At 42.3% G+C, this 19,005-nt stretch overlaps 1 protein-coding gene across 14 annotated transcripts in view; it reads right to left on the reverse strand.

Annotated features, from left to right (window-relative positions):
- CADPS (calcium dependent secretion activator) overlaps positions 1-19,005 on the reverse strand; it is a 459,187-nt gene that overhangs the window by 162,596 nt on the left and 277,586 nt on the right. For all 14 annotated transcript variants that reach the window (XM_041764526.1, XM_041764525.1, XM_041764524.1 and 11 more), the window contains exons 8-9: positions 16,532-16,671; positions 6,878-6,944 (exon numbers count right to left, since the gene is read on the reverse strand). In XM_041764526.1, the coding sequence (XP_041620460.1) occupies positions 6,878-6,944; positions 16,532-16,671 (207 nt within the window). The remainder of the gene's footprint in view (positions 1-6,877; positions 6,945-16,531; positions 16,672-19,005) is intronic.

Below are 19,005 nucleotides of genomic sequence, written 5' to 3' on the forward strand. Positions count from 1 at the left end.
TCAGAGAGTTGGCCACTGCTGCCAGGGAGGCTGGCCTAGAGCAACAGAGAACAGAGATCTTGTGATCTCAAATGACCAGCAGACATCTGGAAGTGCCCTTTGGGGAGAAGGGTGAAAGGACTGCAGTGTTACATATTTGGGGTGTTCAGCTGGCAGTACCTTCATATGGAATCATGGGATCGGATGGGCTGTTGACACTTCTAAAGGTATAGGCTTCAATGTGACTGGACCTCCCATACACAAGGCATCCTCAGCTTATTTTCAGACACTATTTAAACTAGGAAAAGGTTTATTAACAGCGTTTCTTAAAGAGTGGACTGAGCTCATTTTCATTAGATTGTATGTAATATGTATGGGAGGATGGGGAAAGGTTATAAATGTGCAAATTCTGTAAGTCAGAACAACAAAATCTCAGGTCAGGGTGAAGTCTCAAAGACTGGTATTTTTTATAATTGCTCTAAATATTTCTTAAAACACACTCAAACTTGGGAGCCATTGTTTTAACGTATAGGAACTGTCCAGAAACTTACAGGCTGTCCCTGACTTTCAATTATATTTAACAACTACGGCCTGGATAAAAAAATAAAAGGGTCTGGTCCCCTGACTTTCCCTTCTCCTTCCTCCCACCACCCCTGGAAGATTGAAGTACTTGTACATACAATAATGATAGAGTGTATTTTTCTAAATTTCCTCTCTTTGCCTTTACCATCACTCCTTAGGAAGTGAAACTTGCTTCTGAATCTCAGTCACTAGCTTTCCCCACTTTCAGCCCATTCTATAATTTCTGTAGGGCTAACTGAGCCTTGTGCTGGAGCCAGGGTGGGTGGGACATGTGGCCCAGGCCTAACCAATCAACATGATATCTCCTTGGCTGCAGTGATTGGTACAGGAATGGGCACATGACCACCTAAGACCTATGAAACCTCAATCAGGGAATGTGCTTGAACTACTGAGAATGAAAAGCTTTCTTTCCTCCAGGGCTGATAAACTGTTGTAAATCTTGACCTGTCCTGTTGGGTCAAATCTTGACCTTCCGCAGCATGGAGAGATGCTGCTCGAGGGTGATGCCAACTCATTAGAGAGCACAGTCAAGAGATGTATTGGTAGAAAGTCAATGTCTTGATGGCTATGGTTGAGACCTGGACTTCCATGCCAGACGACTCTTTATTCAACTGCTAATTTAATGAACTAACCAACACAGTTCGTTCCCTTTTAAAACTTATGCTAGTTTGGGTTGATTGTTGTCATTTGCAACCAGAATATGAATAGAAATGCCCTTTAAGGCAGTTGTAAATTTGGATGGGAAAAATAGACATTCATTCAGAGAGTTATAAATCACTCAACTACTTACATGTTTTACAATTCATTTGGGGGGGTGTGTTTAAGTTATTTTAATATGGTTTCCCGGGTGACAACTGCTATATTCCAAGGCATTTTACATTATCTGACAATATTTTATTCAGATTTAGTGACTTTTCTGAAAGCTGGAGCAGTCAGAGTCTTTACATTATCTGTGGAGAGTAGGATATGGATTTAGGAACCATATTGGTCCTATCTAATGCAAGGTAATTGAATTCTAGAACGTTGTATATGCATAAATCTCCTTGGGGACTGGTCCTGCCTGAGTGCTTGGAATCATGGAAAGCCTTTGGAGTCAGAAGACCTACATTAGGTTTCACATTGGCTGCCTATTAGCTGTTGAACATGGGCAAGTTACTTAACCACTCAGAGCCTCGCTTTCTTCAAATATGAAATAGGATGAGACTTGTCCTCACTGTAGTGCAGAAAGGTTGTAAAGACCAACTTGATGAACACTTTATAAAGTCTAAGAGACTGTATAAATACAAGCAATTATTATAATTATTAGAAGAGCCACAGAATATTATGGCTTGTATGGTGCTAAAAGGGAAAAAATGGCTCAGAAATAGTTTGGCTGAAGACCATCAAAAGCTGATTTTAACCAGAAGTCTTTTGGGCATAGAGTAAAAAAAATTTTTTTTAATGGAATAAAATTAAATTTATTGACTAAAGATATTTAAAGATAAAAAGATCATAGTAATGAGACTTTCTAGCTTGGTCTGGATGATGAGTTGCTGCTTCCATTCTTCCTCTTACACACCCAAGTTGGGGAGCTCTAAGTAGAGCTCCATGGAATCGGCACCTTCATCATTAGCATTGGTTTGGTCAGAGTTCCTAACAACGATAATCAATGCGCTTGGTCCTTCCCATGATATGTAAGGTTTAGAATGAATTTATCAGCAATTTCTTGATTTGGGATGCTGAGGACCCATTTCCCCTTAATCCCTGGGTTAGAGTTTGCAACCATGTTTTGAGGGGATTTACTGGAATTTAAAGGAACATGGCTGAGGAAGCTTTGTCATGTTACTTGCATATAATCATCTGTATAGCTACTCTGTCGCTCAGCTTCCCCAAGGGAGGGGAAGGCATAAACTCTGAGAAGGTATGGTCTAAAGAGGATGGGGACCTTTACCTTAAAAAGGACAATGACCACTGAGGCAATGTCTCTCTAAAGATAGTGTCTGGAAAACCTGCGTCAGTATCTCCCGGTGTGCTTGTAAAACATATAGATTCCTCGGCCTCATGCCAGACCTATTGCAACAGAATCTTCTGGATGGTGCCTTGGGATGTGGATTTTATTTATTTATTTATTTTTTGCGGGGGATGTGGATTTTAAATAGCACCCAGTACAGGTGGTTCAGGCCTATACTAGGAACACTTAAGTATCTGGCACAGAAATACCCTGTAACTGCCTCATTCCTTCCAACTTGGTGGCGAGGATGGGGGCGGGGGAGAGGGGTAGCCTCCAGCCACATCCATAATGATTTTAGCCCCAGTCCTTAAAAATGGGTATCGCTGCTTTGGTTCTAAACCCCACTGAGGATGTCCTTTGTTCCTGACTAGTAGGAAGTCCATTTACAATCTATCCGTTGGTTCCCCCAAGGTAGTAGCACTAAAAGGAAATCTCCCTTAGGGAGAATTTTAATAGCTCTGCATTCCAGACAAAAATGTAGATTCTGTGTGCTTGTCTGTGTGTGCAGTGGAGGGGGAGAACTAGGGAGTGGGAGGAGAGATGATTTTGAGGAGACTGGTGTTGGCTGTGTTCTCTTCCTCTTAGGTTTTTCAATCTATTTTCATTGTATTAAATCTAATGAGATTCATAATTGTGTTGGAAATTTTGTGTTGCAAACTCTCTATAAAAACGCTTTCCAAGACCTAACATCTGAGGAGAAAGGAATAAACGTTCAGGAAGTCACTTGGGTAGAGATGCTTCTTATGTGTGGTTTGTGCACTGGCCTCTGCAGAGCTTTCTCCAAGGCTGCCTGGGGAGTGGGAGGTACGCTGAGGGGACCTGCTTCCCTGCCCAGCTCCTTCACCCTTCCCCGCATTTAGCCAAAGTGCTTCTCCTGGTATCACTTTTGCATTTTGAGTTTCACTGGAAGGACTTGGTGGCTAAAAAGGAACTGGCGCTTGTTTGTACATCTGACCGGAATCAACACTGGGCATCTGTTAGGCGTTGATTGTAACTGCTCATTCTGGCATCCTTCTCTTCAAGCAGCCTGATAGGTCTTGCTTCCCCTGAGCTGGGCCAGAATTGTGACCTTCACCTTCACTCTAGCAACTATGATGGCACTGGGGTTGTTTCAAAGGAGGTGAGGTTTTTGTTGTCATCATGATAAAGCACCTGTAAAGGTGATCATTTAAACAATGGAGAAGAAAAGTGGGAAGAATCCAAAAATAATGCAGTATTTTCTAGGAAGGACCAAACTGTTTTTAGACATTGTTGTGGTGAGCAGGGACTTGTGACAGTGGGCTGTCCTGACACCTCTGAAGGCCACAGAGATTGTTAAGGGAGGAATCTGATTTAAGTTGAAACAGAAGGTTAAATTTGGAGGATCAATGTCCCCAACACACCTCATGGCTATTGCAAGTTCTGAGAATCGCATGTAAAAGACACATATTGAAATCCTGAAATTGTTCTCTCCTGCCCTCTAGGACAGGTGCTGAGTTTTAGATAGGCTACAGGTGCCTTTTGCTGATTTCCACAAGTGAGCACAGAACTTGCTTTTTAGCAACTGTGCAATTCATACCTTCTTGAGGTAGAATGTTCAGTGCAAAGGCCCTGAAATGTCGGTGTTCTTGTTGTGCTGCCTAAAACAATCATTCTCTCCTTTTCAGTTCAGTACATATCATACAGACATGGCTTTGCTAATATTTTTGGCACATTTCCTCCTGCTTTTTTCCTGAAGAGTTTTTTTTTTCCTCCCTGAAATTGCTTACAAAGTAGGAGGTCAACTATTTCTCCTAAGTACTTTGTTATTTCAAAGATTTTCAGAGCAAAGTCCTGTGTCCAGTGGAGTAATAGCTGGGTACCTCAGACTGGGAGGGAGACTCCATGCCAAGGTGAGAGGGCTACTTGTCCCACTTCCTCTGGGAAGCTGTCACCAGCCACTCTCCAGGCTATATGATCTTTCCTTTCTCAGAGCCACTTGAAGCCCAGTCTGGGCCCTTCCTCTCTCTCTCTTCTTTTTCTTTCTTCCTTCCACCAAACATTGCCTGGATGTCTGTGCCAGATACCGAGCTAGAGGATGTGTATGTGTGTGGTGGGCAAAAGAGGGAAGGACACAAAGATGAATCAGAAACCTAACTGGCCCTGCAACTGCACATAACCTACTGGGAGAGGCCAGGTCAATTCATAACAGATTCCAAGAAAGGCGGCTATGCCCAGTGAGAAGCACTGAAGGAGGAGAAACATGCATAATCCTGCACTACCTCTTTTGCTGCATTTTGTCTCTCTTTATAATACACTCTCTTTAGAGGGGACATCAGCTGTTTTCACCTTCCCAGCATCCATTTCTTTTTCTGGTGATGGCATCTTGATTTTGCACTGGAGAGACAGACAGTGGGACTGCTAATCAAAGTGCCATGGTCTGCCCCTGCTAATAGTTGGGTGTGTGACCCAAGATGAACTGATCTCTCCCTCGTATTTGGCCCTCAAGTGGAGATGCAAGGATAGAAGGCAGAGCCAATTTTGTCTTATGACCACATCAGTGACACTGGCCATGGTTCCGTCCACCTGGATTTCTGAAACCTACTCTGAGTCCTGTAGTAAGGATGGGTCATTCAGCTTTTGCAACAATACTACAAACTACTCAAGAGCCTTCTAATATATTATCATTAATACCTTAGTTTGGTTGGGTCTGTTTCTGCTATTTGTATATACAAAGCACTCTAACAGATACCCTTCTGGAAGTGAGAGACCAGGCCTCATAGTTCTCTATGACCTACCGATGTGTCCTACACAAAGTAGGTACTCAATAAATATTGGTCAGGGGATAGTTTGAGGAAATGTATCGCCGGATGAAATGTCCTCCGTGGCAACAGAGGACATTATTTGGCAGGCTGGGCACAATTCCAAAGTTTTCCTTGGGCTCATTTATTCTAAGATTTTGTTGTACCCTGCAGCAATCATGAAAGCAAAGATAACCTCTTTCTTTTAGCCAGAGAGATGTATTTTGCCTTAGTGGCACAGCAGAAACTTGACTAGATCTATAGAAAGTCTAGTCTTAGAAGTTCAGGGTTGCAAGAACTCTCAAGGCCATTAGACCTAAAAGGCAGCTGCTTTATAATGAAGTTTTAGAATTGGAATTGCTCTAAATACTAGTCAATGCTTAAAACTAACACAGTAACCCAATGAACAATGTTAGTCCCTAAACTATAAGCTGACTCACTTTGTGGCATCTTCCAGAATACAGCATGTGTTAATTTTTTTGTAAACTAACTTACAGTTTATATGCTTTGGTGGAGCCTGGAAATTAAAAAGAGGCAATGGCAAATTTCCTTGTAACCTGAAAAATCCTGGTGCAAGAAGCAAATGAACCAAAATTTAAAAAGGCAGTGTAGATTCTCAAGGACAAAAATATCACTATTTCTGGAATTTTTTTCTTAAATAGACAAGAGAGCAAAGGTACTACTTATATATTACTTATGTATTATTAATACCAATATCTGCATTTACATCTATATCTTTATATAGATAGATGTTCCTTGCTGCATGGTTAATAATAGTCCCAACTGGGGAAGCCCACAAGTCCTTCAAAAAGTAAAATTCTACATGTATTTGAGCTTGAGCTATATATATGCAAACATGGCAAAATGTCTACCATGATTTATGATTAAAACAACCAAAAAGCGAGCTGCAGAACAACACAGAGTTTGCAGCTTGCTATATATATATATATATATATATAGCGCCTATCTGGAAAGATACATTCCAGACTGTTAAACATAGTTATAGGAGGTCACTTAAGAGTTTTGGAAGCCCAACACATCAAGAAGAGTCGAGTGCTCCCCGACAGGGAATTCAGTATCAAACATACTAGAGTAAAACAGGTGTCAAAAGTCCAAGTAAATTTTGACTTCTCTCATAATGAATATCTCAGTACTTTGAAGAATAGTAAATTCTTCTAAAACAATGTCGGTGCTCCTAGTGCCCTAACCAGCACATGCTTGCTACTTCCCTGGAGTCCTCCATCACTGGCGGCATGGCCGTTCAACTCCTCCTACTTTTCTGATGTACTCCTGTATTCTTAGAATTTTAAAATAATGATCCTTTAATTTTGTAAAATTTAAAATGATACAAGAATAGGGAAAAGGAGTACAAGGGAATGCTGTGGGTACGAGAAATGTCTACATCCCTCTCAAATGGGGTTTACATGCTTACATGTAAAAATTTACTGAGCTAAATGCTTGAGCGTTGTGTGCTTTAGGTAAGTTATACCTCAAATAAAAAACATTAATTAATCCTATTAAATCTTTAATCCTGATGGCTCTTAAGATGGACAGATTGAAAAGTTACCTGGACCAGTACAAAAAACCTTTTCTTCCATCTCTTCCAGACATTCTTACCGATGGCCCATAAATACCTAAGGAAAAAGAAAAAGACCAGAGTTGCATTAATGCTTGAGTGACTGCACTGCTTAATTCACTTGACCATGAAGGTTGATAGTCATAAACAAGGAAATGCATACAGCTCAGAAACAGAAAGCAGATTTTGGAGCTGTGTGATTGAGGAAAAGGAACAGCAGGCAAGTTTCACTTCCACTTACAAAAAGAATTGTGGTCCCTCATCACATTTCACTTAGATTCGTTAATTGATTCCAGAAAGCCCCTTGGAAAATGTTCCATTGTGACTTAATTCTTGTATGTGCTAAAAGTCTATTAGGTAGAGAAACTCCTGCCAGGTGCTGCACAAGAAAGGGGAAGAAAACCGCTAAATCCTACAACTACAGCTCCTTCGCCTCCTGTCAAGTCTCAGTTGGGAAACACTCCACCTCCCAACTTTCTTTGCTGCGATTCTATCAAATGCAGGGATATTACACAGAAGAAGTTTGAAGTCAACATAGAAAGTCCTCTCTATACCTCTCCTCCTTTCCCAAATGCTCTTCTGTTGATGGAAATTAATCTTGATAACAGATAAATGAAATAAAAGGAGAGAACCATAGAGGCACAACTCCAAGCTATCTGGAGATTTTATGAGCAGTGTTACTAATTCATTCGTGAATTACTGCCTTGGCCTTATGGATTGCTGCATGCTCAACTGGCACTGATCAAGGAAGTGAGGTTTTCAGGCTCCAGTGGACCGACTAAGTGAGGAGAGATCTGGTCATACTCAAAAACATTCAAATACTCAAGTTCCAAAGCTGGCTTTACCTGCTATAGAAACCAACTGGACAACTTCCAAATCCTTACTTCACCTGGCTTCCCTGCTTCATTCTTGTCCCTATTCCACTCACTACACAGCACACAGAGTGACCTTTTAAATGGGTAAATCGGATCATTAATACATTCATTCTAAGTCAGGATGGGAAATTGGGGAAGTGTTTTTAGGAGGGTAGAGACACAATTATATTTCTATTGAAGATGGTCCCCGTGGCTGATGGGTGGATAGGACACTGTGCATGAAAGGGGCAAGAGAGAAAGCAGGGAGATCGGGAGGACACGGTTGCCATGGTGCAGGTCAGGGAGGGAGAGGATGTTGCTTGGACTGGGACAGAGGCCGTGGCAGTAGTTGAATGGCTGGTAAGGGCCTCAGCCCCGAGGCCAACCTGGTCAGCTCCACTGTTGTGTGGATGATCCAGCTGTTATTCACTGTCCTGGGCAGTGCTCTCAACCTTCTTGAAATAATATATTGACATATTCATGACAAAAATTGACATAAATGGGAAGCACGGCCAAGGCTACAGATAGAAAGGGTTCATTAATCTATAATTGTTAACAGTCCTGTTCTATTTCCAATGGTTACTCTGAGATGCTGGGCAAGATACTTAATTAACCCTCTGGTGTCCTAGAAAACAGGGCAGGGCCAGGAATGGTTCCTCTTGCACAGGGTCATTGTGGGGATTACATGAGTGATTCTTGTGGGGTATAAGTACGGAGAATGGCAGAAAGTAGATGCACAAGAAATGTCAGCCTGATTATAAACTATTTCTGGGTACGGAGGAAAGCAGATCATCACTGGTAGTAAATAATAGCTAAATATGTGAAAAGAAATCTTCCAGGACACGTGGACAGAGGAAAATAGATGAAACAAAAATCAAATGAAGAGAGTGGGCGAACATTTCTGTATTTGTAGTAACGACTGGCAAGGTTGCAACAGTCTTGTGCTTTCTGGAATTATATCTGGCATTTTCTCTTTCCCTTTAATTTGAGCCCATGTAGAGAGATTCGGAACAGTGAACATCGACAGTACATCTGAAGTTTATAGTTTTAATTGCTGGGAATGAAAGCAGGAAAACGAGTATATGAAAACCCACAGAATGTAACTCATACCGAAGCATTAACTGTCCCTTTATAATAAAAATCCTAGCTACTGCTTGGCCACGTTTTACTAGTTTGCTGTGCCGTGTTGGGCACTTTCTTGAATTTAGTGTACCTCACTGAAGGGGTCAATGCCTTGAATCTGGAGCCACAGAACCTTGTGGTGTGCACAACCTCCGGTAAGTTACTAGAAGGATCTCTACCTCAGCCTTTCATCTGTGCAGTGGGGATGATAACAGCTACTTCGAGGATTGTTGTGAGGATAAAGAGTTGATGGAATCTACAGTGCTCAGAACAACCTGTGGCACAAAGTAAGCCCTCATTAGGTTTGTACTGTGTTACATTCCTACTCCTATTTTACAATCGAGGAAGCTGACGTTGCAGGAACATGCTTGGTGCTCCACAGCTGGGAAATGACGCTGCCAGAATGGAAACTCAGAACCGCTGGGTTCCACGGTACCCCTCCCGTGGTGCTATTCTTCTTCCCATTTTACATGATGATGAACGTCGGTGTCTTCACTGCAATGAGAACATGAATTGCTATTCCAATTGAACTTGCCTGGTGAGAGGCTTCTGAATGCGAAAGCTGAGTGGGATCAGAGAAAAATCAACAATCCTCCTTTGCAAAGTATCAGTTGGTTTGTGTGAAGGAGGGGCTTTCCCTCAGAGGTTTTCCTCAGAATTTATTGCTAATTTGGCACATACCAGAAGGTGTCAAAAACCGAGAAAAACTGAGGGCTGCACTGTATCATTTCTGTCTAGTCAGCTCCGGCTCTGTTCTCTGAGGTTGAAATGTGCTTGAGAGACAGTATGAGAAGTACCTGGAGCAGATGGGAGTTCTGTCCCTGTAGACATACAGGTTGCTTTCCCCTCTACCTCCTCACATTACAGGCAGATCTATCTGCGCGTACATGAGTGGCCTTCAACTCTCTCTTCAGGCCACCAGGATTGTGGAAATGTGGATTTACAAATAGATAAATCAGCATTTCTAGTGCTGTGAGCAGAAGTTTAGCCTAGTGGTTATATCTCAGACTCAAGGTGGAAAAACCTAGGTGGGAATTGTGGCCCTGCCATCAACTGTCCTTTGGCTTAGCTGTCTTGTGCCTCAGTTTCCTCAGCTGTAAAATGGGGATAGTGTGTGAAGTTGTGGTGAGGACTGATGGAGAGCACACATGACAAGTGTTTAGCACAGATTGGCACATAGTAAGTGCTTGGTTATATTAGGCAATATTGTTGCTTGTCATTATCCTTGGTAGTAGCAGTAGCAGTGATAGAAATAGTAGTTCTAGTACAAGGAGCATTTAACTACCAACTTTGCAAAGGATTCATCTTTGGATTCTTGATTTGAACTTATGTTTGGCTTTGGGGTGTACATCTACTGGGAAATAAAGCAAGGTACATGTGTCTGGGTCTGGTCATATTTTGCCTTGTGATTCTAATGTATCCTTGCCAGTGGGTCACTGAAATCCCTGCCATTTGCTGGGGGCATATGGGTTATATAAGTGGCCAGTGTGAACTATGAAGGACTAAGCAGAGAAGAGAAAGATGCTCTTGGTTTTTCCAGGGATGTTGAAGCCAGCGTCCCTCTTTCCAGCATCCCATCCTTTCCAGGGATGCTGGCTTCAGCTTCCCTCTGCCCTGGGACTCCTTGGCAGGGCAACACCCATGGCGATGCGTGTAACTTGTCATTTGTAAAAAAAAAATGGGATGGTCTTCCTTCATCTGATGTTTGTGAATGTTAATGAATTAGTAACTCAGCTCTATTAAGTATCGTCTGTGTTTAGCACTACGTGTACACATGGTAGGTGCTCCATGGCTATTCAGGGGAAGTTTTTTTTATCGTATGTCTTCTCCCAGGATGCCTGGGGATGAGCACCAAGTGCAAGAAGAAGAGTGCTCCCCTCAGGACATCTGCCAGAATCACTTGCTCTTGGACACTGTACAAAGGGGTAAGGATGTCTGACAGGGACATGCAAACCAGGGTTAGGTTGAAGTTTCAACTTGGGGGGCCATGGAGCCAGAAGTCATGGAAGAGCCTAGAAAATGAGGAGTTGGTGCTGTTCTGGTCTAGGTGGAGATGAGGCTCAGCTCTAAAGGATGAGAGGTCTGCACTTGTTCTCCTCTGGTCCCTGTGCTGCCATGGCACCTAGCCCATCACAAGTGGTAATGAGGTGGGGACTTTTTTTTTTTTTCCTGCTAGAAATTCTTCATGTGAATTTCTTCTAAGAAGAGCAGTCACATTGAGATACAACCAAGATTCCTACTGGGAGGCATCTCTCCCCTACCCTTGGAGAGTGAACGAGAGGATGGAAGGCACTAAGACCCCAGATGCCTTGGTCTACTTGCAGCAGCCCAGCAAGAAGAAGCATGGGCTGGGGAGAAGTGCAATAAATGAGAAAGCAAACAATGGGGACAATAGTCTCCACCATCAACCCTTCCATAGCTGTAGCCCTTATCATGTATCAGCCCCTGTTCTAAGTACTTTACATGTATTAACTCATTCAATTCTCACAAAAATCCTATGTGAGAAACCTATCATGACTTCCATTTTATGCTGAGCAAAACAAGGTCCACAGAGGTTAAGCAACTTGCCTACATCTGGTAAGTGGTTAGTGCCAAGGATTACATCCTATATGGTTGACCTAATTAGCATTTGTAGAGAATAATACAATAAGGAAGATAGAATAGAATCATAAAAATATTCAACTAGTCGGGCAGCCCTGGTGGCACAGCCGTTTGGCACCGCCTGCAGCCTGGGGTGTGATCCTGGAGACCCGGGATCGAGTCCCACATCAGGCTCCCTGTGTGGAGCCTGCTTCTCCCTCTGCCTGTGTCTCTGCCTCTCTCTCTCTCTCTGTGTGTCTATGACTAAATAAATAAAATCTTTAAAAAAAAATTCAACTAGTCTAAAAGAAGGCAAAAAGAAAGAGGAAAAGGGAACAAAGATCAGATGGAACAAATGGAAAACAAAAACACAAGATGGCAAATAGTAATTTAATTTAAACCTAACTATAGCAATAATTGCATTAAATACAAATAGACTAAATATCCCAATTCAAAGGCAGAGGTATTCAGATTGGATTTAAAAGGCTAGAATTGGCTCCACACTGCCTACAAGAAATGCACTTTAACTCTAAAGGCCTAAGTTAAAAATAGTAGGATAGAAGGGATTTATTATAATAACATTAGTCTTTTAAAAAGCTAGAGTGGCTGTATTACTGTCATACAAAGTAAATTTCAGGGCAAAGAATATTTTGAAGGATAAAGAAGAACATTTCATAGTAATAAAGGGGTCAGATCATCAAGAAGACATAATAACCTTAAATGTTTATGCATCTAAGAATAGAGCTTTCAGAACAATTGAGACAAACAAGGACAGAAGAAACAAATTCATAATCATAGTCAGAGATTGCAATACTTCTTTCTCAACAATTGACAAAAAATCAGTAAGTATTTGGACGATTTCAACAACACTATCAACCGTCTTAATCTGACATTTATAGAAAAAAAGCCAACATGGGAGATCAAATGGATGCCTAAAAAAAAAAAAAACACACTCAGGTCAGTTGTAGTAGTCTTGAGAGTCTGTACCAATTTGAGTGGTGTTTTGGAGACTTACAGGGGAGAGAGAAGTGTGATAGTTGTGAAGAATAAGAGGTCTAGAGCAGTGGTGTGGCTAAGAGAGTGGAAGAGAGAGGATTTTTAAGGAGTGTGGCTGAGACTTATAAACTGTATCCCCTTCAAGTTTTGTTGAAGCATAATAGGAAAATCAGATTTGCTGCAAATTACTCTAGGTTGGTGTACTGTGGTTCACTGAATGAATCCAAAATGGTATCAGGGGAGCTCTGTATTTCATTCAAGTTTGGGGTCCTTTGTTAAGGTTGAACTGGAAGGAATAACATGATTCTAGACCCAACTCCAATGTTGAATCTCATTTGAGCAAGTCTGTTCACCACTCCACATCTGTTTCCCAGTGTGTAAATTGGGATTCATTCATTCACTTATTCATTTACATAATGATTTGGTTAATTTATTCGACTTTTACTAGGTGGCAGGCCCTATAATGGCTACTTTGAACAAGGGAGGCAAATGTCCCTTGTGACAAGGAACTCACAGTTTAATGGGGGAAGAGAGACAACAAACCAATAAACAAGTAAATATGTGATGTGTGAGATGATGATAAGTGCTCTCCTGAAAATAAAGCAGAGTAAGAGAAAGAGAGAGGACACAAGTGGGCCAGGAAAGAAAGGTATTCTGATATGGTACAGAGATATGCAGAAATTGGGCTGAGCCATGTAGAAAGCTGAGTAGGGGAGAAGAGGCATCCAAGGCAGAGGGAAAAGTGGAGACCAGGACCCAGAGGTATGCACCTGGAGTTTTTTGGGGAAGAGCAAGGAGGCCAGTGTGGCTGGAGGAGTGATCAAGGTCAGATAAGGTAGTGGAGTCTTGATAGCCATGGTCACAACAATGGGTTTTACTATGAGATGGGGAATCATTGGAGGTTTTCCAGCATTGGAGTGGCAGGATCTGACCTGTGTGTTAAAAAAATTACTCTTGCTTCATGGTAGGAAACAGGCTACAGGGAAGAAGGACAGCAGTAGAAGGACCGCCTACAGAGTAAAGGAACAAGTGAAGGGGAAGAGGGATGGAGGCTTGGATCCAAAATGGTGATATAGTGGTGGTGAAGAGAGGCTGAACTCCAGATTTATCTTGAAGGTGCAGTGAATAAAATTTGCTGATGGATGAGATGAGGGGTGAAAGTGAATGAGAAATGTCTAAGATGACCCCATGATTCTTGGTCTGAGCAACTGGGTTAAGGGACAGGCCATTTATTAAGATGGGAGGATAATTATACCTAGTCCCTGTGAGGCTATTTCAGAGATAAAATGAGAAAGTGCCTGTGAGTACCCTTGCTGAGCTTGAAAACACCATACAGATGTAAAATATGAAAAATTTCTCTCCAAGGAATTGCTCATTGTCAAATAGGCCCAGACGCTAGTGTCTTAGGGCCAAAAGGTAATGTTGAATTTCTCACTAACATTTTCTGTTCAATAAGGAAAGTTATTCTTGAATGGCCCAGTGGTTCACTCGAGGAAACCACAGTCCACCAACAAGGACTCATTCACAGTAACTCTGATTTTCCTTTCATGTTTTAATAAACATGACAGTAGATACCATTTATAACCTCAGCCATGCTTAAAAAAAAATTCCTTCTCAGGACGCCTGGGTGGCTCAGCAGTTGAGCATCTGCCTTTGGATCAGGGCGTGATCCCTGGTCCAGGGAGTGAGTCTCACATCAGGCTCCCTCGAGGAGTCTGCTTCTCCCTCTGTCTATGTCTCTGCCTCTCTCTCTGTGTCTCTCACGAATAAATAAATAGAATATTTTTAAAAATTAAAAGAATTGAAAAATTCCTTTCTCTCTACTATCCTTTAAGCTGTAACACTATCCTGGTATTTCTCTCCTTCTTCTACACAATGGGGCTCAATAAAGCTCTTTTAACTTTAAATGAAAAACATCCCTGTAGTCCATAATAAACATTTTTACTTTCCTTGAGTCATCCCTTGTGCAACTAATGTTGTGCGTGCCTGATTTAGGCCTCATTAGGTCTGACAGTATTAATATGAAATAGCTATGCTGTCAGAAGTGAGTTACATATTCTTTCTGTCATCTGTAGGGTCAAGGTAGTCTCGATAATTTTATAAATGAATCAACAGAAAAATGAGTGAATTCCTATCAGTTAGTTCGGTTTCCAACAGAGTAAATGAAGAGAATGTGGGAAATGGAAATGTGTCCCATGGAGAAATTAATGCCCGTGTAAAGTATGCTATGGGGATTAAACAAGGGACTACTTGGAAAACCCCTAATTTGGGGCTTCAAAGGGGCTGAGAAGGTGTGTTGAGGAAGTCTAAAAACACTGAACTTTTGAGGACAGATACATTCAGTCATATTTTTGTTCTGTCTCTCTCCTTGGTCTGTCGCACCTTCTTCATTTCTTTCTTTCTTGCCTCTTTCCATCCTGCTCACTCCTGCTCTGGTTCCTTTAGCAAGTAGTTATTGGGTATTTCGCTAAAGATGCAGAATTTCTTCCTTTGTGCTATAGAGGCCTAACAGAATTATCACACCCTTTGTCTTGAAACTGGAATATTTACATCGAGGGGGAAGAAATTCCACTTAACATTTTTGGAATATATGCCAGCAGGATGATAAGAAGGAGGAAAAGCTGACTTCACAAACACTTCATGAGACATCTTCAGGAGATGCTGACTTAATTGAGGAGAAGCTAGCTGCACTTCATCACGGATGGTTGAAAAAAGAGCACATGTACAGTAAGAGTAAGGGTCTGGCTCACTCTCCCACGGCCTTCCCATGGCCACGGGCATAAGAGTTTTGGCATAATACCATCTCAGGCTCTGGGAACAGTTTGGTTGCAAGATAATGCCATGCAAATTCTCTGAATCCATGCCAGAGCTCAGGTTCAGCACTGGGCCTACCTACAAGTTGTTGAGAGACCTTTTCTTTCTCTGGAGTTCCACAAGCCTGATCCTCTCCAGTGTCCTGAATGGGAGCTATCGATCTTTCTCTGGATGCTTGAGCTTTCTCTGTTCCCTAGAACACCAAGGCGCCAAAGCTAGAATGCTGTTCTTTATTCCCCGACCACATGTTGCTGTCCTGATTGCTCCCTCCTGGACCTGTTTAACGTTTTCCATTTAAATCTGTCTGAATCAGCAGCTAGTCCCTGGTATTGGGTTTTTGCATTCCCCAAACCTCTATCACGTAACCAATTCTCAGTTTCCATGTTAATTTTACCATTTTAAAATATCCTGTAACTGCACACACCCCCAAAGAAAATTAAGATGTTTCTATTGACCAGAGGGCCTAAGCAGAGTGATAGCCAGTTGGCAGTTGGTACCTGCAGAATCCTTGAAAAACAACACATTCCCTTCCATTGGTTAGACATCCCCCTATTCAGAGTCCTATGGCCCAACTTCTCTCTAGATGATCACATTTACTGAGATAGTGGGGTCCAAGCAGTTTAATTGAATAGTCCATGGCCTATATCCAGTTGTCAGCAAACATTTTCTGTACAAATTGTTGATCTGTGCAATGAAACCTTTTTCACTTATTCTTTTTATGCTACTGGAAATCACTTAATTGGTTGTGCCTCTCAACCTTAAGCAATTGAAGGTGAGCATAAATTTTCTATGTTTTGGTCTTTTATTTAAAGACTAGAGTAAACACTAACACTGATTCAATGTGAATTGAATGCTTAAATGTTGCCTACGGCACCTGCTCATGTCTCCTGGATGTGGTTGTTAGTGAACATGAAAGTGGCTGATTCATAGAATCTGAAAGATCTAGATGCTACTGAAAAGGTACACGAAGCTAATAAAACCTCCTAAGCCAGAATCACACACCATGCTTCTAGGAATGTTTTGAATTGTCCTGGAAATCCTATTAGAAAAGAAGGAAATTATTTGTGCTATCTTGATAACACAAATGCCACATCCGGTAATCATAAGAATTGAGGAAGCTTACAGTAAATATCAAAATGAAGTGTTTTAAGAATCTCTCGTAAATTCTTTACATTTCCTTCCATATACTTCTCTGGAGATCAGTTTTTCTTTTTAGAAAATATTTTAGGAAATGGATGGAGATCTCTCCAAAACTTCCACTTGGAGAAGAAACACTTACCCAGAATGCTTCATGTTTTGAGGCTTATCCATGCGGACAGCAAGTTTGATTTTGAGGTCTTGATCAGGGCAGTTTTTGGAAACTGTCATTTTGTGCCACTCTGACTGTTTGGGGCTGTTTGGGGTGGGATGGAGAATAACCTGTAAGGAAAAAGGACAATCATCTTAGCCAGAAAATGGAAACCCTCTCATGGGCATGTTTTTAATCAGCGAGAAACTTTGCTACTGAGAAGCTGAGTGTCTTGTCCAGCTCCTATAGCTGGCAGGCATTTAAATAGAGCAGAAGCCTGGCCGTCGGACTCCCACCCAACTCCATCTACCAACCGTGGCTGCCTTGTGCCAAGCAGTCCAGCCTGAGGACAGAAATGGTGTTCTCTTGCTCTTTTCTCTCTCCCATTGGTTAATTCAGTAAAAGTAAGGATCATGATTTCTGTGGTTCTGCTTTTGCATTTTCCTAAAACTCAGAAGTCCTAAAGCAACCCAGAACAGACAATGTTCACACATGAAAGCACCTCTCATCCACTAATTTTTCCATCTCTCAGGATTCCTTCTCCTGTCCAGGAGAAGACATCCCTCAAAGGCCTCAGGGGAAAAATGGAAGGGACTTTATATGAGTGATGAGAGATGTGAGACCTAGGGAAGGGGAGCGTCTTGCTGACAGTCACTGCCCTCCTGCAAGCCCGGCTGGGAGCCCATGGCTTCCCATGAGGCGGAGCCACAGAAGCTCAGAAGAGTAGGAGAGCAGGGCGGAAACACAGAATCGGCCACTCTGACGGGCCTTGCTTGTGCTAAGTTTTCTCTCTTTCTCATTTCAAGCCTGATCCTTTTCTCCCCCTCCCCCCTTACATTCCCTCTCTCAGACGAAAGAAAAATGTACCCATTTTTGCTAAACATGAAATATGAGTCTTCTCAATGTCTTATGACATGATTGAAATACAAGGCCTGATTTTTCTCAGACCAGGGCCTGCCAAAGTTTTTTTGATCATGCCCTGTGCCAGTAAAATAACGTTGAGCAAATAGCCCAATATCTCTAACTATATTGGTATCAATATAAAAACATACCGCCATCAATATGTAAATATATAAAATATCAGTATTTTTATATTATATCTAAGTTACATAATATATACCTATATATTTTATATCTTCACATTATATACATTCACTTTGTATTAATATATTCCATTGTTCCATATATCATAAAATATACACAAATATCAAAGTCTTAAAGATGAGCTAAAGATAGAAAGTTATATTTTTAAATACCTTGCTAATTGTGGTGGCTTTGTGCTGTTATTTGCAACAGTTTAAGGCATCCCACATATTTAGGGCAAGGCTCACTGTTAATGATACTGGATGTAAATCTGTAGCTCAAGTGGTCTTGTAAATAACTTCAGGATATCTTGACTGACGTCTGATCCTATCTGACTACTTTGGCAATGATTTTATCTCATGATGTGGATGACAGAAATCCTGCTTAGCAGGACGGGTGTCAGCTTCCCCATTTTCGTGTCGTTTGCCAGGCTTGCAATACTTGTACCTTAAGATCATCGCACTTTGGTAGTAATCTTTTCAGGCCATTTTTCCATTTTGTGAGGGTCATTTTAGTCACAATTCTATCATAAAATGTATACATTCACATAACTGGTGCCAGCAAGTGTATTCTGTTGTCGGAAGTTCGAGACAAGCAAGCCAGGGTGCCCCTGGGCAGCAGAGGCCTCTCCCTCCTCTCCAGAGAATGCCTGTCCCTATACATCACTGTATGTCGTGTTCTACTTCCGGAGACCTCAACCTTCGGGAGATGGGGAGGGGGATCCCAGGGAAGCTGATCCCAGCTGCTAATCCCAGGGAAGCTGACCCTCTCTTCTGAGCTAGTTTGGCCTGAGAGGTGATGGGGGGAGGGGTGATGTTCTGGAAGCAAGGAGGGGGAGGGGCTGGTAAGAGAAAGCCCAGCCAGGGCCAGAACAGCAGCAGGCAAGGCCCAGACCCTCCTTCTGCTCCTGCCCATTTGGCAAAATCAAAGCAGGAGCAGCGCTCTGGGCACCCGGAGCTCGTTAACAGGCCTTCCACCATATGGATTCTGGGCGTGTTTCCCACTGGCAATATGGTGTCCATTCGCCGCCACAAATGACCACAGCTCATTCCTGGCCGCTCCACAAAGACTTCTCCTTTCACGTGATGGCTCCCCAGGGAGACTTCCTCTCCGGGGTGGATGGAGAGATGAGGTCACTGCAGTTCTCCTCCATCTTCATCTCCACCCTGCCATGCGCCTGTCGGGTCGACGACTCCTTTGTATGTGTCAGCCCTGCTGAATTATTGGGGTCCTGCTGGGTGCACATGAGCCCTGAGCGGTCCAGACACCTCATCTGGACATTCCAGGCTGCTAATCAAGCACTTTGTCATCTCAGCCGCGGCCCATGTGTGCTGTGCTTTGATGTGGTACTGCGGATGCGGGAACACACCCACTCTGTGCAG

Source organism: Vulpes lagopus, chromosome 7 (genome assembly GCF_018345385.1).
Source record: "Vulpes lagopus strain Blue_001 chromosome 7, ASM1834538v1, whole genome shotgun sequence".
NCBI lineage: Eukaryota > Metazoa > Chordata > Mammalia > Carnivora > Canidae > Vulpes > Vulpes lagopus.